The sequence below is a fragment of the Seriola lalandi genome, unplaced genomic scaffold (genome assembly GCF_002814215.2).
Source record: "Seriola lalandi dorsalis isolate HSWRI2012SDOR001 ecotype SW California unplaced genomic scaffold, Sedor1 jcf7180002054391, whole genome shotgun sequence".
Lineage (NCBI taxonomy): Eukaryota > Metazoa > Chordata > Actinopteri > Carangiformes > Carangidae > Seriola > Seriola lalandi.
Window position 1 is genome coordinate 1 of NW_019524944.1, and position 26,497 is coordinate 26,497.

Here is a 26,497-nt window from a genome sequence, read left to right on the forward strand (position 1 = left end):
AAAAGTCATAAAAACCTCATAGTATAGTATGGCAAAAAAGTCATAAAAATGACATAGTATAGTAAGGCAGAAAAAGTCATAGTATAGTAAGGCATAAAAAGTCATAGTATAGTAAGGCATAAAAAGTCCCAAAAACGTCATAGTATAGTATGGCGAAGAAGTCATAAAAATGACATAGTATAGTAAGGCAGAAAAAGTCATAGTATAGTAAGGCATAAAATGTCATAAAAACGACATAGTATAGTAAGGCATAAAAAGTCATAAAAACGTCATAGTATAGTATGGCATAAAAAGTCATAAAAACGTCATAGTATAGTAAGGCAGAAAAAGTCATAGTATAGTAAGGCATAAAATGTCATAAAAACGACATAGTATAGTAAGGCATAAAAAGTCATAAAAACGTCATAGTATAGTATGGCAAAAAAAGTCATACAATCGACATTATAGTAAGGCATAAAAAGACATAGTATTTTATGCCATAAAAAGTCATGAAAACGTCATAGTATTGTAAGGCATAAAAAGTCATGAAAACGTCATAGTATTGTAAGGCATAAAAAGTCATAAAAATGTCATCGTATAGTATTGCAAAAAAAGTCATAAAAAGTCATAGTATAGTATGGCATAAAAAGTCATGAAAACCTCATAATATAGTATAGCATAAAAAGTCATAAAAACAAGACAGTATAGTTATGCATAAAAAGTCATATTAAAAAACATAGTTTGTTATGGAAGAAAAAGTAATGAAAAGGACATAGTATGATAAGGCATAAAGAGTCATACAAACAACATAGTACAGTAAGGCATAAAAACATCACATTCTAATGAGGCATAAAAAGTCCTAAAAAGGACACAGTATTGTATGGCCTAAAAAGTCACAAAAACGTCATAGTATAGTAAGGCATAAAAGTTAAAGAAAAATGACGTAGTATAGAAAGGCATAAATAGTCATAAAAACAAGATAGTATAGTTATGCATAAGAAGTCATAGAAAGAACATAGTTTGTTATGGCATAAAAATTCATGAGAAGGACATAGTCTAATAAGGCATAAAGAGTCATACAAACAACATAGTACAGTAAGGCATAAAAACGTCACATTCTAATGAGGCATAAAAAGTCCTAAAAAGGACACAGTATTGTATGGCCTAAAAAGTCACAAAACGTCATAGTATTGTATGGCATAAAAAAGTCATAAAAACCTCATAGTATAATAAGGCATAAAAACATCACAGTATAATAATGCATAAAAAATCATAAAAACCACATAGTATAGTAAGTCGTAAAAAGTTATAAAACGGCATACTAAAGTAAGGCACAATAAGTCATAAAACAGTCATAATATAGTATGGTATAAAAAGTCATAAAAACAACATAGTATACTGAGGCATTAAAAGTCACAAAATAGCATAGCCTAGTAAGGCACAAAATGTCATGAAGAGGACATATTACAGTATGGCATAAAAAGTCATAGTATAGTATGACATGAAAGGTCATAAAAATGTGATAGTATAGTAAGGCCCAAAAAGTCAAAATAGCATCCTAATATATTAAGCTACAAAAAGATAAAAACGGCATAATCTAGTAAGACATCAAAACATCATAAAAAAAGTTATAATTTAGTAAGGTATAAAAAAGACAGGGTTCGAGCCCCTAACTTTTTCCCTGTGAGGCAACAATTCTTACCACTGCATCTTCATGCCCCATAAATAAATCACCATATAGTAAGGCATAAAAACATCATAATATAGTAAGGCATACAAATGTCATCGTATAGTAAGGCATAACATTGTCATAGTATAGTAAGGCATAAAAAAAAACATAGTATTCATCGTGAGACTTTCATGGGATTTTTTGACAGAAATTATACTCATACTTTGATATATTCAGTATTTAATGTTTACTCCTGCTAGCACGTTAGCCTACAGAAGACAGAAGCCAGGGTTAGCTTGTTAGCTAACGTTAGCTAACATGGTTAAATAACAACAGTTGACATTTTTCTGTTGATGTTGTGTATCACTGTGATACTTTCACATGACCTGAGACTTCAGATAGCCCCTGCCCTTTCAGTCAATCAAATGTTATAATAAAATCGGTTGTCTTGGAGATGTAGCCTCTTGGAAGGCATATTGGAATGATCTAATATGACTTTACTCCAAACATTGATCAATCATCACTCAAATATTGGTAGGGATAATTCTGTCCTCCCAAAATATTGGTAGGGACATGTCCCTACTGTCCATATGGAAACTTATGCCCTTGAGTCAAATCTAATTAGGTATTTCCTGTTTATCTTACCTAAGGGGAAAATCCTGCTGTCTACTACTATTGGTGGGACCATTATTACCTCCAGGGTAGTAGTTTTCTGGGACACATCCATCCCTGATGGGGTCAGGATAGGGTCCTGTAGGAATGAGGCAGGAGATGGCATGTGGGTTCAGGTGGAAACATGCATTGTCAAACCCACAAGGAAAGCAGTCACTCTTGTGTGGGAGTGGATAATTACATGGAGGCAGACAAGACTTGGTCTGTCTCATTGTAGTAGGTCATGAGAAGCCTTTAAAAATGAGCCACAGGAAATATTTTTCTTCCTCCAAATATACCCACAGGTGTCATCACTCACGGCCCGATATAGTAAGCGAGAGCCTGGGCTCTGTTTTGGCTGGATGAAGTGAATCTGTTTACCTTATTGCAGAATAGCTGTAGTTCTCCCTGAAATAGTACAAAAATCAAAAAGAAAACAGCATAATTCACTGGATTCCTCCTCTCTTGATAAAAATCAGTCAGTGCTCAGGAGTAATAAGTAGTAAATCCCTAGTTGGCCATCAACTTGTTCAATTTTGGCGGGGGTCCCATACAAGGTCCATTTAGTAGATGTTCTGGAGCTTTCTGTTCATAAGAGGTAGCTTAATTTCAAAGTTTTAGGCTTTAAAGTCAAGAAAGATCATGTAAAAGAAAAAAAAACAAGACAACACATTCTTAAAAGCACACACATTTAAGTTTAATTAATGAAAAGAGTGGAGGTTTGGTAAACATTTTGTCGGTGGCACTACATACATTCAGCATTATTTGGGAGTTTTTCAGTTCAATCCCACCATCAATCCTGTAACCAAAAAAGCAAACAGACAGAACCCAACCAGGGATATTTCTTAAGTTTTTGCACCAGTTCAATACAACAGAGACATTGTGTCGTTTACAATAACATATTTATGTATACAGTTCATATGATGGAAAATCTGTGTTTCTGGTCATGTGACCAGATAACTGAATTACATCTCAATATAGCACAAGCACCACTAAGATGTCTACCAGGAAGTTGAATGCACCAGTCCAGTACAGATCAGTGCAGAGGAAGGGAAAGGAGACATGAAAAGAAAGCCACATTCGACTAAATATGCACCTTTATGAGGCACAAAGCCTAAGAATTACAGTGACTGTTCATCAGTATCCTTTATGAGATCTTCTTTTAATGTTATTGTACACCACTGGGATTACATCAACAGCATGTAAAACAAAGTTAACATGGGTAGCAATATGAATAGGAGCTCTGTGACGTGGCATTGTACTGAGCCGAGACCTGAGTCTGCAGCCTTTCACACTATAAAGAGACTTTAGAACATTTAGATCAGCAAAATGGATAAACACAGTCCCAGTCTGCAGGGAGAAAAATTAAGCCATCCTGATGGACTGTCACTTATTCAACAGTATGTGATTTCTATATCTTACATTGGAAACTAAATAACAGCTAAAAGTTACCACTTCATGAGTAAGCATAGGTCATATTTATCTATACACATTTATACATTCAGGTATGACTGTTGTGTTCACTGTAATTGGCACCATTTCTTCTTTTTTTGTGTGGATAGCCAGTCAGAACTGACAGACATTGAAATGTCCAGACCTTTCTCATTTATTATCTGTCAGTAGTAGGCATGTTATGCTTCACACAGTTGCCTATTCCAACAGATCTAGGATGATATACCTTTAACATTATCATTGTCCAGAGGCAACTTCATCCTATTTCTTCTGGCTTGACAGCAGCTTATGATCAGTTGAGCTTGACTACTTGTAACTCTGTTGAACTAAAAACACCTTCCTTCTATGGCAAACAACTCTCAAATTAAAATGATAGAAATACAACCCAGCACATCAACAAAAAGAACATGAAAACAATCAGAAGCCTTTAAGTGTGGTATGGTAATTACAAGGTAAATTTGAAGGGGACATGTCTTAATCCCAGCTCCTGCAGCAAATGAGGAATGTCTGAGCCACAGAGAAGAAAAACACTGTCGTGACTCGCCATTAAGTGATGTTACAAATACCTTACAGATTTTTATGCTATTTTTATTCATTATTTTACCTTTTTTCATCTTTTTGAAATTTTTGAAAATATTTGAAAGTCAGTAACATTTATGCCTTTTGACTTTCTACAGGAAAACGCCTTTAGATAAAATAAATAAAAACAAAGCACAGACTCTCATGAATTAGATGTAATATTCACATGGAAGACAACATATACAATATTAAACATATTTCTAGACCAATACTGCCTCCTATACAACAAGGCCAACCTGCTGCTGTATTTTTGGCCAATTAACGTAATTAATTACCTTGTTGGAGCAAGTGAGATCAACAAATAAAAACACCAAGGGAACCAACTGAATGCCTTTCCAACGGTCCCAAAGCTTCCAGAAACAGACTTACTCTTTAACATAGAAAAATACTATACCAAAATGAAATACAAATATATATATATTAGAATCTGTTAGGCATTTCTATATAAAGGGTTGTTGGGGAGGGATGGGGGGCAGCTAAGGGAGTTAGGTTGCATCATGAAAAAAAAACAAAAAACAAAATATAACAAAAATAAAAACAAATCAATATGAGAAATTAGACACAACAAAACAAAAATCAGAAGATGATTCTGCAACCTTTTGTTTTGTAATAACATTTATAATGATATTAAGAAGTTCTACATATTTGTTGGCAAACTCTTCTCCACACATGCAACAGTTTGCACAAGTTTAATACTGCAAGCATCAAGAGGAGCCGGGCTAAATGGCCTCCTGCTCAAAAGGGATGGGATTATGCAAATCATCCCAACCCTGAGGCAATGCATGCTGGGTGACTGATAACCACTGGGCACTGCCAGCACCAGATTAGTTTTCTTGTACGAACAGAATAGACAGTTGCACCACACAAAGCCCTCTCGCTTTTACAAGTGGTAAGACTGTGTGTAAATGTATGTATGCCATGCATGTGTGATCATATACTTCAGAGAGGTGTATGACTGTCATTTTCAGTGCTGCTAGTCAGTGCAGTCTCTATTTTTATGGAGTTTCTATGTTACGGTACCTCACAGCAAACAACTGTGACACCAGATCACCTGGCCTCGAAGCCACGACATCCGCACTGGATTATGTGCCGCTCTAACACTCTAACGCTCTAACCCTTTTCTTTGTTCGCTTTTACATGTGCATGTGTGGATGGATGACTGTATCCTTGCAGAGAAATTGCTACACCAAACCAACAACAACTTTAACTCAACCCAAACCACACCCAGCCCAGTCCAGGTAACCCAGCCAAGCTCAACTCAAGATAGCTTTGCCAAGTCAAACGGTCCAGCTCTCTTTGTATCCCTCTGTTTCTCTTATTTTTGTCGTTCTGTGCCTCTCTTCTGCCATTCTTAGCCAGGCTGGACCCCACTGTCCTCACTGCCTCCACGAAGTAAAGATTGTAGATGGTGGCTAGGCTGTCAGAGGCCTCACAGATGGATGGGGAATTCACACTGGGTAAATTGGATTGGAGGGATGCCTCACTCTGAATGCAACACCTTTGAAATCTCTGGACCCCCTTGGAACAATGTTGCAGATACAATGGTTTTGTTGCCGTTGTTGTCACTTCTACATTGTTGCTCATGATGTTTTTTCTCTGTGTTACTGTAGGTCACACACCCTTGGAAGGGGAGGAAATGTCCTATTTTACAAACATTGTTGTCCATAATATATAGATAGAGGTTTTATATATATTCTTTATAATCTCTCTCTTTCTTTCTTTCCCTCCCTCGCTTTCCACCAGTCCTCTCTCTTCCTTACTTCCTTCCTTTCTTGCTTCCTTCCTTTCTATCTTCTGCTCAGTGGCAGCGGCAGGAAATGTGAGTGAATGGTGCTACATGCAGCCCACGCAGCCACACTTGATGGTCTTTTCCACCTCCTCGCTGAAGGAGGTTCCATCGCTGCACTCAAAGGTGTATTTCCGGCGCTTCATTCGCTGGCTGGCGCAGCAGGCCCCCGTGTCACAAGCTCCGGTACACTCCACCCAAGAGACGACACGTGTTGTCTGGCAGATGGCGTAGCCTCGCTGTACCTGGTAGAAGTCTCGCACAGGCTCCCCTCGGCACTCAGACTCTGGAAACAAGAAAACACCAACAGACATGAGCAATTACTACATATTACCCTTCATTTATTTAGGATTAAAGAATGACGTAGAGCACACCAACCTGTGTCACAAAGTTCCCCGGTGTAGCCACTTTCACAGTGACAGTAGGCATCTCCTGTGTCTGAGATCTGGCAGCGACCATGTTTGCAGGACAAGCGACGGCAGGGGTTGAACAGCTCCCCTTGCTGGTTACAAAGGGCACCGCGGTAACCCTCCACACACTCGCAGCGGTAAGACTGAGCATCCAGTGGGATGCACTTTCCATGGACACACCTAGTAAGAGATAAAAAGCCTTGATCAAAAAAAAAAAACAGTATCTTGGATTTGCGCCACTGAAAAAGGTTCCCAATTAAAACCAAAAAATACAAAATAAGTAAATTTACTAAGGCTGGACAATTAACCAAACAAATTTAGAAGTGTGACATTTAGAAGCTCTCACCGGCTTAATCTCGCTCATGTTGGTTTATTTAGTTATTACTTTTCCCAATGTGTGCATTCCACTTTAAGTAAATACTACCTCGTATTCAGTCACGTGCCTCTGCCCCGTCCAACTAATATTAGTCTGCGTTCACTCAAAGCAAAGCTAGCACTGTAGATGAGTTGACACAAGTACTTCTTCCATTGTATGGCAGGACAATGGGCAGTAAGATCTTTGCTGTGCAATATAAATTCTATCCCATTTGCTAACATACTTGCTGCCCTGGCAGGGGTTGGTAGCAGGCTGGTCACAGTGCGGCCCGCTCCAGCCTGGCTGGCAGTGGCACACTGGTCCCTGGACCCCATCAGGCTGGCAGATGCCATGTACACAGTAGATCTTCTTGCAGGGCTCGCAGCCCGGTACCACGCCAGGCTTCATCTGGGTTTTGGTGAAGTCCTGGAGTTCGTTGTTGATGTACAGGTTCTGAATACAGCCATGGAAACTGGAACCGTTCTGGAGCTGCCAAAGACGGAAAGCACCCGAGTGTACGTCCACTGGCATGCCTGGAGGAGGAGAGAGAAAACAGATGATGTTTATACGTGTGAGGACGTGGATACTAGACCACAAACAGACAGCTAACACAGGGCTGGTATGAGTGTAATGGAGGAAGGAATTTTCAAAAACATGTGTCCCAACAGTGCATATACAGTTTGTCAAATTAACATAAGCAACTCTTTTTCATATTGACATTGATATTTTGCATTTGCACCACAAGACACATCATCCTTGAAAGAGAGGACAACAAAAGGCAGAGAGGTATGGGGGAAATGTCTCCCGTAGTGGTGTATGAACTAGGAACAGTACAGCACAACAAAGCACATCACAGCACTGACACAAACTGTAGAAACTCTGAGCCACTCCTGAGCAAACTGTCACGTCAGCCCTGACACTGGGGCTGCACGACAACAAATGTAAATGTTTATGTCATGAATCAGCTAAATTTTAGAACTTTGAATTTTGTCAAGAGTGGCTAAATACATTACAAATAAATACAGTTGCATTTTGTGCAAGCAAAGTCCATGCAAATACAAAACAAATCTAAAGACTGTGTCTGGTAGTTCTTTGGGGTAATCACTAGAGGGCGTACTTTGCACACTGTAAAAAATGTGCTGTAACAAACATAGGGCTATGGAATGATAAAGTGGTGCGTTGTATTTTCACTATAGGTTATGATCTATCATTTTTGAGATTTATGTTTTATCTGTTGGGGTGAAATAGCTTACTTGTTCATTACAAATGTGCGCATAAGGTGTAGTGGGAGATCCATGCTCATTTTTGTATTGTTTCAATGCGTGGCCACTAGCAAACACAGTCATGACTGAAGGTGAGTATGGTGCGGGTGCAGGATAGGGTTTGGGTGGAGGTAGGACGGGGTTGCATGGTTAAGGGGAGGGGTTGGTTGCGGTGGTGACAAAGCGAGGGGGGAGGGGGGGTGATTGACAGTAGTGTAGTAGATAAGAGTGCCTGCAGAGGAGGGAGGTGTGTTCTGGAGAGGGCCCCTACCCCCCACGTATAGCGGAGCCTCCCCGTTGAGGGGCCGCACCGCCCCAAAGCTGTCCATTGTGGTAGGGAGACCCCCGTCAATGGACAGGTTAACCATCTGATCAAAGGTCACCAGCTCCACTGTGTGGAACTGGCCATCGTTGATGGTCTCAGTACTGGAAAAAGAAAAACAGAGATACGACATGAGATAGAGTCACTACAGTCTGGAATCAGCAGTGACAGTAAAGTTGAGCCTTTTGAAGGCACTTTACCTGTAGATGGCATGGCCTGGCTGGCTGCCGGGGTCATAGCTGACCTTGACATGACCTTGGTAGAGCTCCACTGCAATATGATCATTGTCTCCATTGTACAGCAAAATTCCATTATCCTCAGCTGTTGACACCTGCAGCGAGAAAATATTTACTCAGTCTTTAAAAAGGCAGAGTCAACACATAAAAATCATTGTTTACACATTAACTCTGTGATTACCTGCAGGGTGATGTTAGCTTGAGGCCAGTTCTTGAGGTCAGAGAGCAGTAAGTAGGAGTCTCTGTCAATGAAGTTGACACTGACGAGCTTCTCGCAGCGTGGCCCCCCAAACTCTGGAGGACACTGGCAGAGGGCCCGTCCACCTCGCTCCACACATGGGGCATTGTTCTGACAGTCAGCCAGCTCACACAGGGACAGTAGAGATGGGGGAACCTCACACAGCTGACCACTGTAACAGGAAAGACAGGGATTATTTTTGGGAAGATGATGTTAGTAAAGCAGAGTAGCCAAAAGTAAGTAAAGCCCGTGTGTGTTAAATCTGTGCTCTCTTCACCTGTATTCTTCAGGACAGACGCAGGAGTATCCGTTTAGCTCATCCACACACTGAGCTCCATTCTGACAGCGATGCTCCTCACAGTCATTATAGTCTACACTGCAGTCATCACCAACATAACCAGGAGAGCACACACACCTGCAATAAACAAACACAATACTGGAATCAAGCTGAGCACAGACAAAGCTACAGTACCTCCAAGTCTGTATAGAATATCTATTTTTCAATATATAGCATTGCTATTTTTCATTGAATCTGATAAACTGGCAGCAAAGTCTTACTTGGGTCCAGCGGAGGTGATGAGGCAGGTAGACTGATGTTGGCAGGGGCTCCGTCCTGGGGCACACACATCCTCCATTTCTTCACACATGTCCCCTACACAGAAGAATTTAAAAACCGTTACACAACACAGAGCAAGAACCATCCTGCAAAACCAGCAAAACAAGACAGCCATTTTGTATTTATATAACAGGATGATTATTTTTTTTTAATTTTTTATCCAAGATCTTGTCAAGTCGGAAAAGTAGATTGCATAAAATGGATTGAGACAAAACTAGATGCATATTTCAAAATTTTTGTAAAAGAAAAAGAAAATCACTACAAATATTGTCACACGTAAAGAAGCTGGATAATTTGTCTTATCAGTCTTAGCACGAACCTGTGTAGTAGGGGGGACAAAAACAAGTGTAGTTGTTGACTCCATCGATGCAGGTTGCTCCATTCTCACAGTCGTTGTCTTCGCAGTCGTCAATGTTGCTTTGGCAAGTTGGGCCCTCAAAGCCCAGTGGACATGTGCAACTGTGAAAACATACACTCTCATTACGTGACCACATCAAATTCTTTATGAGGCAAATAAGATTTCAGTCCTTCATTGCACTAATTTCAAAGCTAGTCTTCCTCACCTGTATTCTCCCTCCTCTTTCTCATTCACTTGGCAGGTTCCTCCGTTAGCACATGGGTTATTCACACAGGCGTTCAGAGCTGTCTCACAATTCTTGCCCTGAAATAGAGAACAGGGTTAATGTTCATTTTTTGTATTAAATGATGCATATTTCAAGAGCTGCATTACACTGAAGTACACTTAAGTGGATATTCAGAAAGAGGTGGTAGCATTGTGGAGCTCTGACCTTGAATCCTGGAGGACAGCTGCACCTGTAGATCTCCACCAAGTCGCTGTGACAGATGCCTTGGTTCAGACAGGGACTGGACAGACAGGGGTTACACTTGGCCAGCACTGCAGTGTCCACATCTCCTGGGGAAATGTCAAACCGATAAGAATCAATTGTGAATACTAGTGTTACTGGGGGGTTATATTTCATGTACGACACAATAACTCACCTGTACATTCAAACTTCTTTGCAGGTGTGGTGAGCAGCAGTTTTCCCTCCATGCCCTGTGGGCCAGCACAGCGGGCGATTCCAGGCTCTTTGTAGCCTGTCTTCACCCAGTCAGATAACCAGCGCAGGCGACAGTCACAGTATAAGGGGTTGGCACCAATCGCCCTGATAGAGCAGAGAAAATAAACTTATCAATGATACTTTTTAACAATATATAGTCAAATTCTGGTTATGCCACTGCAGTACAGCCTTTCACCAGCAGGTGTCTCTACACCCTTGTGTAAAACAAACCATGGCAAATTCAACTTGGTGAACTATACAACCAGAACACTGCGTCTCTGAGAATAAAACAGATTTAAAGTTTAATGCTCAATGCCATTTTGTGCCATACATCATCTGGAGGAGAGCCTCTCAATTATAGGCAAAGGTGTGAACAGAAGGTACTCTTAACCTCTTCTGTCATGGTGGTCGTGAATCAATGGTGCTCTGTCCTCCTGCTGGATGCACAAACACTCCTGAATCGATGCCTTTCCATTACGTTGGAGCACAGGCTCATCTTTCAGGCCGGCCCAATAGCTGACACCTGACATCTGCTAACATGAAAGCCACTTGACTGTGACTGTGGATCAATGGCTCCCCCTCCATCCTTTCCTCCACCCTGTTTTCATGCAGCCTCGACTCCTGTCCTGCTCTACATAAAATGTCTTTGTTTAGTTCTCTCATCCTCCCCTGCTTCCTCCCCGACTCTGATACCAATAGGTCTATTGATTAGTGACTGTCAAGGGATGATGTGAATATCTAGGCTGGATAGCAGAGGGCACACGGCAAAGATACTTGTGTGTAGGTTTACACATGACCACAAGTCCACACACCCGGCGAACACACACAAAATTACAGACATAAATAAACAAACCAAAACAAATACTGAAGTCCACAGACCATGGAGAATGTGCGTGTGTGTTAGTGGACGTGCATGCATGATTCAGAGATGTCACAGGGAGATGAGACAGTAGAGGGGTCTGTGTGTTGCTTTAACCACAGGACTGTGGCTGATTAAGGGAGGGCTCGGCTCATGTGGAGCCCACCAAAGAGGACTACAGACAGGCCACTGTGAGCCACACTCTCCGGCTGTCTGACCAGACCCCCTCTGTGCCTGAAAGTGTGTGTGTGTTTGTGTGTTTGTGTGTGTGTGTGTGTGTGTGTGTGTGTGTGTGTGTGTGTGTGTGTTTAGACTTCACAAACTCAGTGCAGACGGTATCACATAGGCTGCCACTTGGGTATACAGTTGTGTGTATGTGTGTGTGTGTGTGTGTGTGTGTGTGTGTGTGTGTGTGTGTGTGTCACTACTTACAAGTGGGAGAGAGAGGCCACATCGTTGAAGATGCCATCAGGAAGCTCTGAGACTTCGTTGCCATGGAGAGACCTTAGGAGTGATGGAAGAAGGAAACGACAGAAAAAGAGAAAAATTAACGACCACAAACATATTTCATTGTAAGAGAAAAACTTTATTGGTTAGTCAACTGACTGAAAATTAAATAGCAACTGTTTTCATAACCAGTAAATCATGTGAGTCACATTTAAAGCAAAAAAGGCAAAACATTTGTTCATTCCAGCTTCTCGAGCGTGAGGATTTGCTCTTTTCTTACGACACAGTATTGAATATCTTTGGGTTTTGAATCAAAATGAGCAATTTGAAAATGTTACCTTGGGAAACTGATCAGCATTTGTTCATTTTTCCAACATTTTACCACTTAAACAGTGAATCAGAAAAATAACTGGCACATTAATCTATCATGAAAATAAATGATAGCTGCAGTCCAACATGTTGCAGCTAGTTTTCGGACAACTAAAACCAAGAATAACAGGGAAAGTGTAGAGGAGTATTTCAGTGTTGTGTTGGCATCCTAAATGGGTGGTAGGTGGTTTGTATTTCTGGTTGAGCCTTGTGCAGCTGGCAAAGATGTGAGGCTCTGTAAGTCTGGAAAAGACTGGTGTCAAGTTTCTATGTGTGTCTGGCTGGCAGGGCCAACGAGGATACAGTGGGAGGGGGGTAACATAGTTGCACCACTTGCAGGGCAGAGAAAAATATTTGTGTAATGTTGTGTGTGTGCAGACGAAAAGGTAAATTTACGTGCTTGCATATGCACATAGGCGAGTTTATAAATGTTTGTGTGCATATATTGTGATACTGCTATTTCCCTTATTGTTCTCTGCCCTCTGTCTAGGGTGACAAGCCAACATGGCTTAATGGCTTGATGACTGATGGCTGCTGTAATCCACCAGGTCATTACCACCTCCAACCCTCAGCTGACCACATGCTAATGTTACCACAACTCAGTCCACAGTGCCGGTACATGACACATCTGCTCTCTATGCCTGGATGAAGAGAACTGATGTGTAAACAGACTTTGAAACCCCACTTCCTTCTCTGTTTGATCTGTGAATTCCCACCAAGCTGTGAAAGAGTCAGGGTTTGAAAGGATACAAAGCGTGAAGCTGGTCAGTGTTGAGGAAGCAGAGCTGTGCTCGAGTACGAAAGTGAAAATATACAATGTAACCGTCTGAGACAACAAGTTAATTGGTCAGTACAGGGGAGAATGCTTATTAGTGTAGAGTGAGTAGCTGGGTTTGTGGTAGTCGGAGAACAGTGAGGATACTGAGGGCATGAAGCCAGCAGCAGTGTGCCAGCCCGGCAGAAATCTCATGGGAGAAAGGAGCCAGGGAGTCTCCAGGAAGAAACCTGATCCACTCTCCTACTAACCTTCTCTCTAGTCTGTCTCTCTGTGACTTTTTACTTTTCTTTTCTCCAGCTGTAAATCGTTACATCACTCAATCTTTCCTATGTCAACTTATCTCTGGCTTGGCACAATTTTCAGAGTGGAATTGCATTTGATGTTTCTGGACAGGCAGAAATGATGCTTTATAACTGAAAATATGTTCTGCAGAGTGCACAGGCCATCCAACTGAACTTGTTCACAGTTTTTACACAGACCTGGTCACCTGCAACTGCTTAATAATGTTTTTTTGATGCTGTGAGTCCTCTGAGTTGCATGTTTCTGCTTTAGCTCTTGTGTTGAGGATCATGTGATTTGGCATTTTCTCACAGCACTGTGTCCAACAGCAGTTTGAGAATATGTCTCTTTTGATTTTGTTTGTCGCAGGCTTTGCTTTCTTTTTTTTTAATCACACTCTTTCATATCACTTTCTTTCTCACAGCCTTCCACTCAAACCCTGGCGGGCCACGCCCTAGCGCTGTCTCAGCTCACTTACCTCACACTTAATACCCAGCAGGCCAATTAGCAGCTTATTAATCTACAGCTCAAACCACAACCATCACCCATACACACACACACACACACACACACGCTTGCACCAAACCACACCACATCCATGCCAGGCTCAGACCCATGGTCTGTTTGAAGCCCTGAGCGTTAATGATTCTTCTCCTCTTTACTGCTCTGTAAAGCCAAAGGTGCAGCTTTATAAAGGCTTTGGCACCTCAGTGTGTGTGAGTGCGCATGAGTGTTCCCCCACTTGTTGCCGGCTGTGGCATCTCTCTGTGGTTTCTATGAAGCTTCCAACTTTGAACTTTGAACCCAATGTGGAGTCTTAAAGTTGAAACTATTAAAAGGAGCTCATTGTCGCTTCAGTTTGTTGCACCCCCACAACCTTACGTAGTAAAAAAAATTTTTAAAAAGCCATGGCACCAATTGACATTTAATGGGAGACGTATGATTGATCACACCAGCAGTAAAGACATCAAAGTTTTCTGCTTCATTTGGGTTGCTGTCTGATTGAGACAATAAGGTAGTCCAGACATTCTGTGTGTGTACGTATGTATATATATATATATATATGTGTGTGTGTGTGTGTGTGTGTGTGTGTGTGTGTGTGTGTGTGTGTGTGTGTGGGTATGTGTGTATCTGAGCTTGTAGCTTGCAGCCTGTATGGTGTGTGTGTGGTGTCTGGGGGAGGGCCTCACATGGCGTCTAGCTCACTTGCACAGGGAATATTTTAGAAGTAAAGGTGGCGTGAGTGAGTAAGAGCAGAAATAACGGACACAGCTTCATTAGAGATCAAAGCAATGCGCCCGGGCTAGCGAGGCGGCATCAGCTAATGATGACCGAGCTTCACTCTCATTCCACGCTAAAAGGGCCCTTACGCTTTGTGTCTCGTAATGATCGGGCGCTTTAGTTGAATCCCGCTGTAAAAAGAGGCTTTGTTGAAGCTTTGTTGTCAGTAGTAAAAAGTGTGCCTGCTATGAGCACACATGGAGGGCCGATACGTCTACTCCCACACACATACTAACCGGCACCAAGCCAGTAAATGACAAACATGTAGGCTATGAATACAGGCACCAGTGCACGCACGCACACACACACATACACACACACACACACACAGATGCATACATAATCTCATAAGGAGTGCTGCTGGGCCTGGTCTCTGTTTCTCCCTGGCAGAACTAAACTGTACATTTGAGTTAAAGTGTGAGGCATCCAGCTGCTGTATCTTTGGATGCAGGTCCAAAGATTGGTCTGGTTTCGTCATCTATCTGTCAAACGCATTTATATTCTACATCTCAGTTATTTAGCAGACCAATTCATCCACGGGGAGCACATGGTCACTGAGAGTGCACAATCAAAGACTTCATAACTTCATAAAAACCCGGAGGCAGAGTCAAAACCATTATGGTTAGCGGGGGCAAACTTTCTCCGGTAATCAGTGTCAGAGTGATTTTGTACAGTGGGTTGTGGGGGCGCATGTTTGGCCCTGATGGTGAAGCGGTGATGAGCTCGGGGTGTTCAGAGGTGAACAGGCAGACTGTGCAGATGTCTGAAGACAAGGTGTGGGCAGGAGTACAGTAGGAGCTGGAACAACACTGCTGCTGCCCCCATGGCTGCCATTTATACAGAGAAAATAGGTCGGAGGTTGTGTGTCTGTGTGTATGTGTGTATGTGTGTGTGTGAGTGAGAGAGAGAGAGAGAACGAGAGAGAGCGAGAGAGAGACAGAGAGAGACAGAGAGAGAGAGAGATAGTATGAATTTATAAGCTGTCATAACTGTTTAGACTATGTTTCTGTCCTCTGGAGTCAATCAAAGATTCTCAGCATCTGCTGCACTGTCTCTGTAGTTGGTGCGAGCTGCAAAAATATCCTCCTTAATAACTCATTTAGTCTCAAAGTGAGTCCTCGCTTGTTTTAGAACTCTTCTTTCAAAATAACTTCAATTGTTCCCAATGAAGTTGCTGTTTTGAGCGTTCTCTTGAAATTGTGTGACAACAGAAAAACATTTCAAACATTTGATTTGCATGAGAAAAAAGAGAAACTCTCTCTCATATCGCTGGCAAGATACATTATGTATTAAAAATAGGATTTTAATACTTAACCCTAGACTGACATATAAAGATGAGTACACGCACCCACCGACACACACACACACACACACACACACACACACACACACACACACACACACACACACACACACACACACGTACATATATATGCTTGCATTTAAAATATGAAATAAACTCACAGCAGTCGGAGAGAGTGCAGTCCACTGAAGGCCATTTTGGGGATACAACGCAGGGAGTTGTAGCTCAGGATTCTGCAATGTAAAAATAATTACATATGTATGTGTTATGTAAATTCAGCTGTTTCCATCCTACTGTCAGCACAAGAAGGAAATACTCGCTCTTTGGTCTGAGGAACCGAGGCTGGTCAGGACTTACAGGGTGGTGAGCTGGCTCATGTTAGCGAAGGACGAGTTGGTCAGAGAGTTGATCTTGTTGTTGCTCAGATCTCTGAAAGGAAAATATAAAAAGAAGAAAGCTCACTGTGGTGCTCTGCACAGTGAGACAGAGGAAGAAGACGGATAAAAACTTACACCAGCTGTAGGTATTTGAAGGCTGACAGTTCCTTTGGCACAACACTGAACTGGTTTCCATCCAAATACCTGAACAAAGAGACGGAGACAGTAACGAGTTGGCAGACATAAAATGATCCATTCAGATCATGATATGATGTGCATCCTGGAACAGTCTTCGAATACAATAATATTTTCACAATACTATATAACTGCAAGAACACTATGAACAGTAGACCTTATGATGACATTTTTGTCAGCAATGTATTTACCATCTGCTATAAATTCAAGCCACTGGGATGTCGATATATTCAACAACATTTTAAATATGAGAAACCTGTTGTTGCAGCACTCTTTACTTTCTGAACCACAGTCATCATACATGATACATGTTTTAATGCATTTTTTTTTTAAATCTATATTTCTCTATATTTTAATGCAACTACAGCTGCCAGAAAGCAGGTGCATGTAGTGTAAGAATGTTAATGCAAACTGCAGCTGCTTCACAGTAAAAGGCTTACTGAGTCTTAGGGCTTTTACTGTGAAGGGGCTGCAGGATGTATTGAATTATTTGGTCAGACTTATTTTTATTGAGCAGTTACGTGCTATACGGGTTTTCACTTCAATTCAACCAGTATATAAAAGACAGATCGATAATCCCACCCTGTCACCAACCAAAATTAACTCTATATCTTCACTCGCTCATGTTCTCTCTTATTTGCATTATATTAAATGTTATGTAGGTGTAAAATGTACACTAATTTCAAGATGGAAGATACTTCTTTATTCTTCTCTTTGTCAGCAGATTAGTTTTACTCTGTGAACTGGTTAGGTGAAGACCTGGAGGCTGTTATTTCAGGTCACAGTCACACTTTTCAGACAGAACACTTTTTCCTATGCGGTTGCAGCGTATTTAATCTCAATTGTTACATTTACCAGCTGAATGTTTTTCCTTCAATTACTTTCTTCTTTATCTTGACACAACAGTGTCTCAAGCTTAGAGGTCAAGGTTAGTTTGAAAGCTATATAAACATTTCTATTCCACACACATACTTAGTTATACATCTCTTTTACTGGGGCTGAATAATTGGGTCAAGACACCTTATTACATTCAGTGACATTTTTGTTTATTTCCTGTTTTGCAGCAATTCCTAAATGTGACCTGGCACCCCAATTTTTGAAGTGACTGAGATATAGATTGAACACTTGTGGGTGCATTCATGCATGTGTGTGTTAACACACTGATGTATGTGACATCATGCCAGCAGGGTTGCAACCACTGTGCTGACTGCCAAAACAAAGTGCTACCAGAGGGCTGTCACCTTGATAAATGACCGATTTAGGGCCTGCTTCCCCTGAGCAGAGCTAAAGGGGCTTTCTCCCACTATTGTTGTTGACTGCACTCAGGGCGGGGAGGGCAGGGGGGGTTGCTGGTAATCAAGGGGGGGGGCCTTTGGGCTCAGATGTAATGATAGGTAATGACGGTGTAGAGGACACTTTGGATAATGATGGAGTAGAAAACTCTCCAGATGACTAGATGAAAGCCCAGAACAGAGGGGCACACCTGGTCACACCTGCTGGGACAATGACAGGCCTTAAGGCTTGCACAGCATGTGTGTGTGCAAGTGTGTGTGTGTGAGTTAGTCTGAACCACTTGAAGTAGTATTGGAAAGTTCCAGACCTATTCCATTCCCTCCCCTTTCCATTGAAAACTGCTCATTAAAATGTCCTCTTGCTCCCCTATACTCCCGTGGACAGGCTTTTGGCCGTCACACAAATATGCGTGCGCGCACACACGGACACAAACACACACACACACACACACACACACACACACACACACACACACACAAACACACACACACACAAACACACACAAACACACACATGCACACACATGCACACACATACACATACACACAAACACACACTCTGATCCTTGGCTCTGAGTGTGAGAGTGACATCAGTGCTAGCCCTGAGGGCTGCAGGGAACACAGAAGAAGAATGTCTGAGAGAATAACTGCAGGGTTTATTGACTCCTTTCCTCTTCTCCAAATGATGAGATCTGTCTTTATGCCTCCACTGTTTTCACTAACTCTTATCTCCTTCATACATCCTAAGCTCCTCTCTACTTTTTTATTGTCTCCTTTAGTTTCCTGGTTTCCCTTCCAGACCTGCCTCCATCAAAGCCAGACAGACGAACAATAATAATACCGGGAACTCAAACCGATCAGATATAAATGCAATTAGCATAATTAATGCTGAGGAACTCACAGTTCAGTCACGTTTCTGGGGATGCCTTTGGGCAGTGTGTGGAGGTGCTTGTTACTGCAGCGCACTACAGTCTCCAGGCAAGTACATTCACTGGGACACTGGGGTCTGGGCACACAGCTTGACTCCTCTTGGCCTGGGAAAAAAAGGAGGAGAAAGAGTCAGATATACCAGAGAGAAGGAGAACAGAGGAATAATAAGGAGGGTAGGAAAGCGTTGGAGAACAACCAAAAGAAGACCTGGTGTCCCTGGCAAAGAAATAAATAAAAAATATAGAAAGACAGAACAAACCTAAAGGCAAGACAGTGCACAAACAGCACAATCCTTCAAGCTGATGGTGAGGCATTGAGACAATGAAATAAGAGGAAGTGAAAAATGTGAAAAGTAAAATAGGACAGAGAGAGAAGAGCCTCACTAATGTAATATCGACCAGCAAGAGCAAAGAATGGAAGCCGCCCGAGGCCTGAAGACAAGTCTAACATTCATTCAGGTGCAAATAGGCTGACTGGTCAATAAGGCAAACAGCTCAATAGATCCACTCAGCCCAGCATCGACCAGAAGCTCAGGAACTGCTGAGCAGCAATCTATTCAGTACACAAAAGAGTCGCACAATAGCAGTCATTATTTAAGACCATCTCAGACACTTTAAGCAGCTCTTGTTCATAACATATCATGGAGCGCGGTGCAGTGTGAAAATCCTCATCAGTCAGAACCCGACAGTTTAGTTTCACACATAGTGAGGTCATCTACTATAATGAAGATGTTTATCTCCTTTCAAAGAGTCAGATTACTTCTTTTCAAGTGGAAAAACTGCAACAAAACTTCAAACAGTCTAAATAAGGACATACGAGAGAAAAGTGGACTCAAATCATGATGGGGTAGTTGTGTGTCTTGGTACCACCTACCCTCCTCACAGCGGAAGTCAGGCAGAGCCACGTCCTGTAGCGGGATCTCCTTGAGGAAGGCGGGACGCTGGCAGCGAGGGTTGCCTGTCACAATCTTCCTGCTCCTCAGCCAATCACCGAGCCACGCCAGCCGGCAGTCGCAGTTGAAGTAGTTGGCCAAGAGGTTACTGGGAGAAAGTGACAGACTGTCAGAAGACTGAAATTTGAAATGTACAGTTAAAGGTGAGCGCGCGCGTGTATGTGTGTGTGCGTGTGTGTCTCCAGGTCTCACAGGGTGGAGAGGGTCTGCAGGGTGTCGAAGGCTCCGGGAGTGATAGTGGTCAGCTGGTTGTCGTACAGAGACAGCAGACGGACGTTGTGCAGCCCTGTGAAACTGTCGTTATGGACACAGCTGATCTTGTTGTTCCTCAGCATCCTAAAGACAAAAGAAATGAAATCTGAGATATTATCTTGTTTTTTAGAAACGCCAACATGTCTGAGTGTGTGATTGTACGTGTTTGTGCATCACTCACAGCATCCGCAGTCCCTCAAGGCCACGGAACATCCCACTTCGTACCGAGTCGATCTGATTGGCTGTGAGATGAAGCTCATTGACAGACGATGCGCCTTCAAACGCCCCATCCTCAATCTCTGTGATCTTATTGTTGCTGAGGTTACTGCGGGAAATAAAAGCATGTCAGAGAATTTAATTTAAACTATCAATATGATGACTTGTGGTAAAAAAAAGTAAAATGAAAGTTTCATTTACATTTTCTTCAGCTGGGAAAGGTTCTTAAAAACTCCAGTTGCCTCCAGAGTGGTGATCTCATTGTTGTTGAGGCGGCTAGAGAGAAAAAGTTGAAAAAGTTGAACCTTACAAATGAATAAATCCATTCAAATTTATAGCGCTCTTTAAATATTCAGTGAGTTTTTGAATTTGCTTGGTTCACAATTTGTATTTCTTTTCATACTGTCTCTGGTTCTCTTCCTGTTAAAGAAGAACAAAATACTTTTTTTTCTTGATTCCTTACAGTTCAGTGGTGGATGCAGGGATGTGCTCAGGGATCTTGGTGAGCTTCAGGTTGGAGCAGTCCACCACGTTTGACTCACAGCGGCACTTGGGCGGACACACTGGGTCACTGTTACAGGCATTACTCAGACGAGTGTCCTCTGTACCTGAACAGGAGAAAATGCCACATTCTTATAACACGCAATGACATCAACTGCGTCCCTATAACAACACATGCGCCGCACTTTCCCATGATGCTCTCAGTCACGCATCTGCTCCCAGCACAGCTGTATGTCAGTGGTTTGTCCTGTTGTGACACGAGAAGCAGCTTCCCTAGCTAATTTTTAACCTGAGGCGCCCTGAAGAACATCCTGCAGCTCTCCTACCATTCATTGGGGAGAGATACGTAGATGGGTGAGGGTGAGGGTGAGGGGATGGAAGGGTGGGCGGGTGAGTTATTTTAGAGAGGTGATAGAGTGGGGAGCAGTGGGATGAAAAGAACAGCAGCAGGGGAGATTGAGATAGGGATGCCAAAGAGGATTTGGACAGCCAGCTTCAGCGCAGCAGAGAAAGAGAGAGAGAGAGAGAGAGAGAGAGAGAGAGAATGGTGGTTGAAACGATGCACAGGAAGAGTGTGTAGACAGGTGGAGTCAAAGGGCAGGAGAAGGAGGAAACAGAAAAAGGAGGGCATGAGGGACGTAAATGCATGCGGAAATGAAGAAGGGAGAAAGGAGGTGAAGAAGACAGATGAAGGAGAAATAGAAGGTGGGTGGCGGAGGCACAGAGAGACGTCTGTCCTGACAGAGGAAGAGCAAGAATGAGGCAGCAAGGGGGGAGTGTGGGACGTTTTCCTGCACCTCCTCTGTCTATGAATAGACGTTACGTGCCAAAAAGCGTGCTGCCAGTTACATCATGGCTGCTCAATAATGGAACAGCACTGGGATCCACTTAGAACATGTGTGTGTGTCTGCGAGTGTGTGCGTTGTGTTTGTATTTGTTTGTGTATATATGTGTGCATATGTGCGTGTAGAGCTTGTGTGTGTGTGCATATGTTCCATTTTGAGGGAACAGTTCTGCATTTTCTGTCAGGATATCATTTTGTGTCCTGTTTTTTCTTCTTCTTTTTTTTCATTTTTGCACGCTCACATCGGTGCACCTCTCTGCCTGAGGTTCAGAGATGACGTCAGCGGGACACTGTGGGGCACCCAGACCACAATCATGAGCAGGAAAACCTCAAACAACCAAGACAAAATCCTACGGCTGAGTATCAAAAATCTGTCCAAATAAATAGAACGGCATGTGAAACCATAACCTAACCCCAAACCCTCATCGCTGACTTTATTAGAATATGGTTGGACAGTGAAGGAGTGAATTTACGGAAAGGCTTCCTCTGGCTGACTGTGTGAAAAACTTTTTGTCTGAAACTGTGCCACCTCTCAGAGTGGCTCAGTGGAGCATGGAGAAAGACACAGTAATGCAGTTCATTAAGGAGTTGTCCTTCCCTATGCCAGACAACAGGACAAGGCATTTCCTGCACCAGCGGAAGCAATGAAAGTACAGCACAGCACTTTGATCTTGAGGATGTAGAGGAGCCGGGGGAGATTCGTGAGCCTGAGTCATCATCGTCGTCACAAATGCGTGGTGGCGACACTTTTACTGTCAGCAGATTTAAACGAAACCGGAGAAAATACAGAGGAGAGGATGAGGTTTCTCTCTCTCTCTGAGGCGCAAAATGACTCATCGCTGGAGTTGTAGAAGTTCTCATAATTCCCTGCAGCTTGGTTCCTCATTATCAGTGTATTATGGAATTCCCGTGCCGTCAGTGATTGTGTGTTTTCAGTGCGTGTATGTGTGTATTGTGGAGGCTTTTATTGTTATCATTCAGGGAGGGTGAAATTCTCATTAATCACATTTGGCTTTGATCTTTCCTCTGCTTACATAGTACTCCCATTTGTTCTCTAAGCCAGTGTAGAGCTTTATCTCAGCTTAGCACACAAAGGCACATTAATTCACACACACGCACGTACGTACGCAGACACACAGACATAGATGTGAATCACACGAGCGTCTCCACCACACACACACACACACACACGCGCGCACACACACACACACACTAACACAGACAGACAGACAGACAGAGTTCGACACACATCACTGCTCCTCCTAGTTATTTTCTTGGAAGTGCTCTTGTTAAGAGGTCCGGAAACGTCCGCTGATAGGAATCTGGGTCCTCTGGTGGGCTTTATTTTCTTTAGCTTTTACTGATAGAAAGGACACACTTTCCTTCCCCTCTGTCCTTCCCTCCCCCTCCCTCCTTTTCTGCCCCTCTTGGTGAGTGACTGTCTGTGCTCATGCCAAAGCAAAGAGCCATGTCCTTTTGACTCTATTTGCTGAGACTATAAGGAAAACAGAGCTCAGGAGAAACAGAAGCTCTCACACGTATATCACATTAAAATGCACACATAGGTTCAGTCACTCATGGGCACAATTAGCATAAATACCACCAGTGCGCAAATTTCAACTCATTTTACTCTTAAATGTCTATAATGGGGTTTTTTCTTTCTGTGCAGACCATTTCCTCTGAAGTTCATCCTACCATCACCCACATTAAAAGATGATTGCAGTTTATTACAGCTCAGGTCTTAAGTCCGTCATTGTACAGAAAGACTTTGCACAAAGTACGGTGGGTCAAAGTTGAACTAGGACGCCGGTTTGTAACCTGTGATGGATGTAAACAAGAAGCAGTTTGGACAATAATTTTGCCATTGTCTTTTATGTTCACTTCCACATAACTTCGGCCAACCTGTGGGTTTGTCTAAAACCTGTATGCTTGTCTTTCTTTCCCCACACTCCCAGCTCTCATCAGTTAACTAGGTAAATAACAATATATGACCCAAGTTGTAATAAACTGCAATTATCCTTTAACCTGTTGGGGAGTTGTATTTAAATGAAGGTAATGGAAAACATGATGCCGCTACATGGCTGCGGGTGGATAATTAAAGAAAAGATGGAGGCAATGATAGGTGTGAACATTTACAAGCAACTCACCTGGGATGAAGTACTGCTCTTTGGCTGTGATGGAGAAAAGAAAGAGGGACGGATGTCAGTGAGACCAGCCTGGTCTGCATAGCTGCGGTGTCGCTATGCTTCAGAACAGTCATATATAGAGCTTATATATGACAACACATGACTCAACGTACATGACAGTTAACCGGAGAAGCATAGGGCTGTCTCTGTACATGGCAATGTAGAGAAATCGGTGGTAAATATTTGGCTGTTGCTAAGGAAGAGTGACATGAGGGAAAGAGGGAGACAGTGAGAAAGAAAGAAAAAAGAAAGAAGGAAAAAGACAAAAAAGGGGGAAAAAAAGAGGAAAAAACACATGGACTGCCTTCTTCACCAGGTCTAGCCAAACAAATGAGGCTATAAAGAAGTGTGAAACCTCAGCAGTGCAGAGTGCCAGACAGCGTAGCACAGTGCATAAACACTAGAGTGGGCAGGGGAGTAGGGATGGTGAGGCCTGGCTAGGCAGGACAGAGGAGTGAGGGGATGAGGGGTCGTGAGGGAAACTTGAGCCTGACAGACAGAAAGCGATGATCGGGCGAGGGGAGATGGAGGCTGTGACGGACAGGAGCCTGAGATTGGTAGAGGGCAGAGGAATGGTGGGCATGTACAGAAACTCTAGCCCTTACACCAGCCTCGACTGGTGACCTCAGCTCACTGCGGTTTGAATGTGAAATCAGACTCACAATGTGGTAACACGGAGGGGAAATGGAGAAACAGCGAACGATCCCTCCCTCCTTGGCCCCAAGTTTGTCTGGGGAGATATTGATTGAGGAGCACCGGCACAGCAAATGATAGGCCGAATAAAACCTTTTGCCAGGAATGATCACTCATTAAATGTGGTATGAGGTAGAGGGAACAATAAAAGCCACTCCCAGTGGAGAAAAAGAGAGAAGGTAAGAGAAGAGCGGTGAGAGACAAGTGGAATAAAAACAACAAAGCCTGTCTGAGAGATAGACAGTCCGAGAGAGAAGTGAGAGGGAGACATCTGGAGACAGTGTAGACTGAGCCACCGGCCTACCGGAGCAGCGGAATTTCTTGCTCTTGATCTGTCCGATACGTTTGTTTGCGAGTCTGCGAGGGCTGGCACAGCGGGCGCCGCTGGTCTCAATGGGGTTGGAGCGTAGGTAATCTGCCAGCCACTTCAGATTACAGTCACAAATAAATGGGTTCTGGGCCAGGTGACTGGAGAGGAGAGAGGGGTCGGGGTGGATTGGAGAAAAGGGGGAAAAAAGTAAGGGAGGTGGACAGAAGAAGAAAGGGAAGGAAGAATGAGAGAGGGAAAAGGAACACACATGAAAACTGATGGGATAAAGGTCAAGAAGGGAAAATTACAAGTTCTATGTTTATATTTAGACATCAGGGCCACAGACTTAATACACTCTCACCTGGAACCATAGAAACATAAGGCAAAGTCTCTGTAGGTGTACACCAGCAGTGTGAAATTCAGTGCGGAGCTGGGTGATAATTCAATATCATTGTTTATTGATTTTAAGTTCAACCATATCACAATGGTGTGAGCTTATCATGTTAAAGGAATAGTTTGACAAATATTCTTATTTGCTTGAAAGTTAGATGAGCAGCTCCATATCACTCACCAAATTTTGCTACTTTACATATATTTAGAGTTTGGGATGATGTAATTCATAACAGTAAAACACAATAATCTGATAAATTTGATTATTTCGTATGTAATTCTGCACACATTTCATATAGTTTGATTCACTCAGTCAACTTTATGGTAATCATTGAGGCTATAGTTGAGCTGCTGGTGAGTTATTTTGTGTTATATATAAAGAAACGATGTCTGATATTTTGTCAATAAATGGGGTTTACAAAACATTAGAAACACCTCTCATTAATGCAATAAAATCCAATATAATACAGCATCCAGAATGACCATAAAAATAGAATCAACATCTCTAAAACATCAACTGGGTGTATAGACATAGACGTAGACATTGTAAAATATTCTTATTGATATTGACATTTTGAACTTAAACTGTATCCCCCTCAAACCTACTTCACTTTAAAGAGTGTGTCCTGCCATCCAAATGATGTAGTCACTTTGTAGACTGAGACTGTGGGAAGGCTCAGCATGTATTTTTACCCCGTCTTCACAATGCAGGCAAAACAAGAAGCCTCTTTTACACTGAGACCCTTAAACCCAGTGCCCTCTATATATGAGTGCATGCGTGGTGTGAGCCAAGGAGCAAGACTATCCGTCATCTTCAACAGGTGTCCTGTATATCTTGTGTTGGCATATATAGATGGCAATGTTGAAAACTTTCCGTGTGTTTCAGACATGGTGGATGCCACAGTGTGGGGTCTCACATTGATAACAGCGTGTGGTTTGCTTTGTTTATTGGAACCAAAAAAAAAAGGAGGCATTCATTTAGAGAGAATTGGTGCAGTCTGAGTAACAGTGGTGGAAAGAGTGGGTGCTGTTTTTGATCTTGATCCGGCCGCAGAAGCTGTGTGTGTCCGCGTGTTTGTGAAGATGATAGATTTACTCCCCTCTCTACCTCATGATTCCATTCCTGTGTTATTACACAGACCTGTGAGTAAACAACTCCTGTGTTGGCTCATGTTTTATGGTGACGGCTCAGTATGTGTCAGAGCGTGTACAGCAGCATGTTTGTGTGCGTCTGTGTGTGTGCGTTTGACTCACAGGGTCTGTATGGCTCGTAGTGAAGTGAAGGTGCCCTTAGCGAGGGTTTGGATCTTGTTGTCATAGAGTGATAGCAGCGAGAGATTCTGCAGGTCCTGGAAGGCATTGGCACGAACGCAGTGAATCTTATTGGCATTCAGCAACCTGAGAGAAGGGGAGAGAGGGGTGCGGGGGTG

At 42.7% G+C, this 26,497-nt stretch overlaps 1 protein-coding gene across 3 annotated transcripts in view; it reads right to left on the reverse strand.

Annotated features, from left to right (window-relative positions):
• Window positions 1-2,971: 2,971 nt before the first annotated feature.
• Window positions 2,972-26,497, reverse strand: part of slit1a (slit homolog 1a (Drosophila)) — an 88,374-nt gene continuing 64,848 nt past the window's right edge. Inside the window, exons 13-37 of one of the 3 annotated variants that reach the window (XM_087174887.1) lie at window positions 26,322-26,465; window positions 24,672-24,835; window positions 23,636-23,659; window positions 20,607-20,751; window positions 20,345-20,419; window positions 20,109-20,252; window positions 19,868-20,011; window positions 19,597-19,763; window positions 18,695-18,827; window positions 16,442-16,510; window positions 16,287-16,358; window positions 16,091-16,162; window positions 11,905-11,976; window positions 10,555-10,718; window positions 10,344-10,465; window positions 10,119-10,216; window positions 9,875-10,014; window positions 9,498-9,591; window positions 9,217-9,354; window positions 8,883-9,111; window positions 8,666-8,796; window positions 8,376-8,569; window positions 7,126-7,414; window positions 6,495-6,706; window positions 2,972-6,402 (exon numbers count right to left, since the gene is read on the reverse strand). In XM_087174887.1, coding sequence (XP_087031013.1) covers window positions 6,164-6,402; window positions 6,495-6,706; window positions 7,126-7,414; window positions 8,376-8,569; window positions 8,666-8,796; window positions 8,883-9,111; window positions 9,217-9,354; window positions 9,498-9,591; window positions 9,875-10,014; window positions 10,119-10,216; window positions 10,344-10,465; window positions 10,555-10,718; window positions 11,905-11,976; window positions 16,091-16,162; window positions 16,287-16,358; window positions 16,442-16,510; window positions 18,695-18,827; window positions 19,597-19,763; window positions 19,868-20,011; window positions 20,109-20,252; window positions 20,345-20,419; window positions 20,607-20,751; window positions 23,636-23,659; window positions 24,672-24,835; window positions 26,322-26,465 — 3,475 coding nt within the window. In that variant the 3' untranslated portion in view covers window positions 2,972-6,163. Of the gene's footprint in view, window positions 6,403-6,494; window positions 6,707-7,125; window positions 7,415-8,375; window positions 8,570-8,665; window positions 8,797-8,882; window positions 9,112-9,216; window positions 9,355-9,497; window positions 9,592-9,874; window positions 10,015-10,118; window positions 10,217-10,343; window positions 10,469-10,554; window positions 10,719-11,904; window positions 11,977-16,090; window positions 16,163-16,286; window positions 16,359-16,441; window positions 16,511-18,694; window positions 18,828-19,596; window positions 19,764-19,867; window positions 20,012-20,108; window positions 20,253-20,344; window positions 20,420-20,606; window positions 20,752-23,635; window positions 23,660-24,671; window positions 24,836-26,321; window positions 26,466-26,497 lie in introns of all 3 variants that reach the window. The other 2 variants (XM_023409402.2, XM_087174886.1) reach the window with 2 other exon arrangements.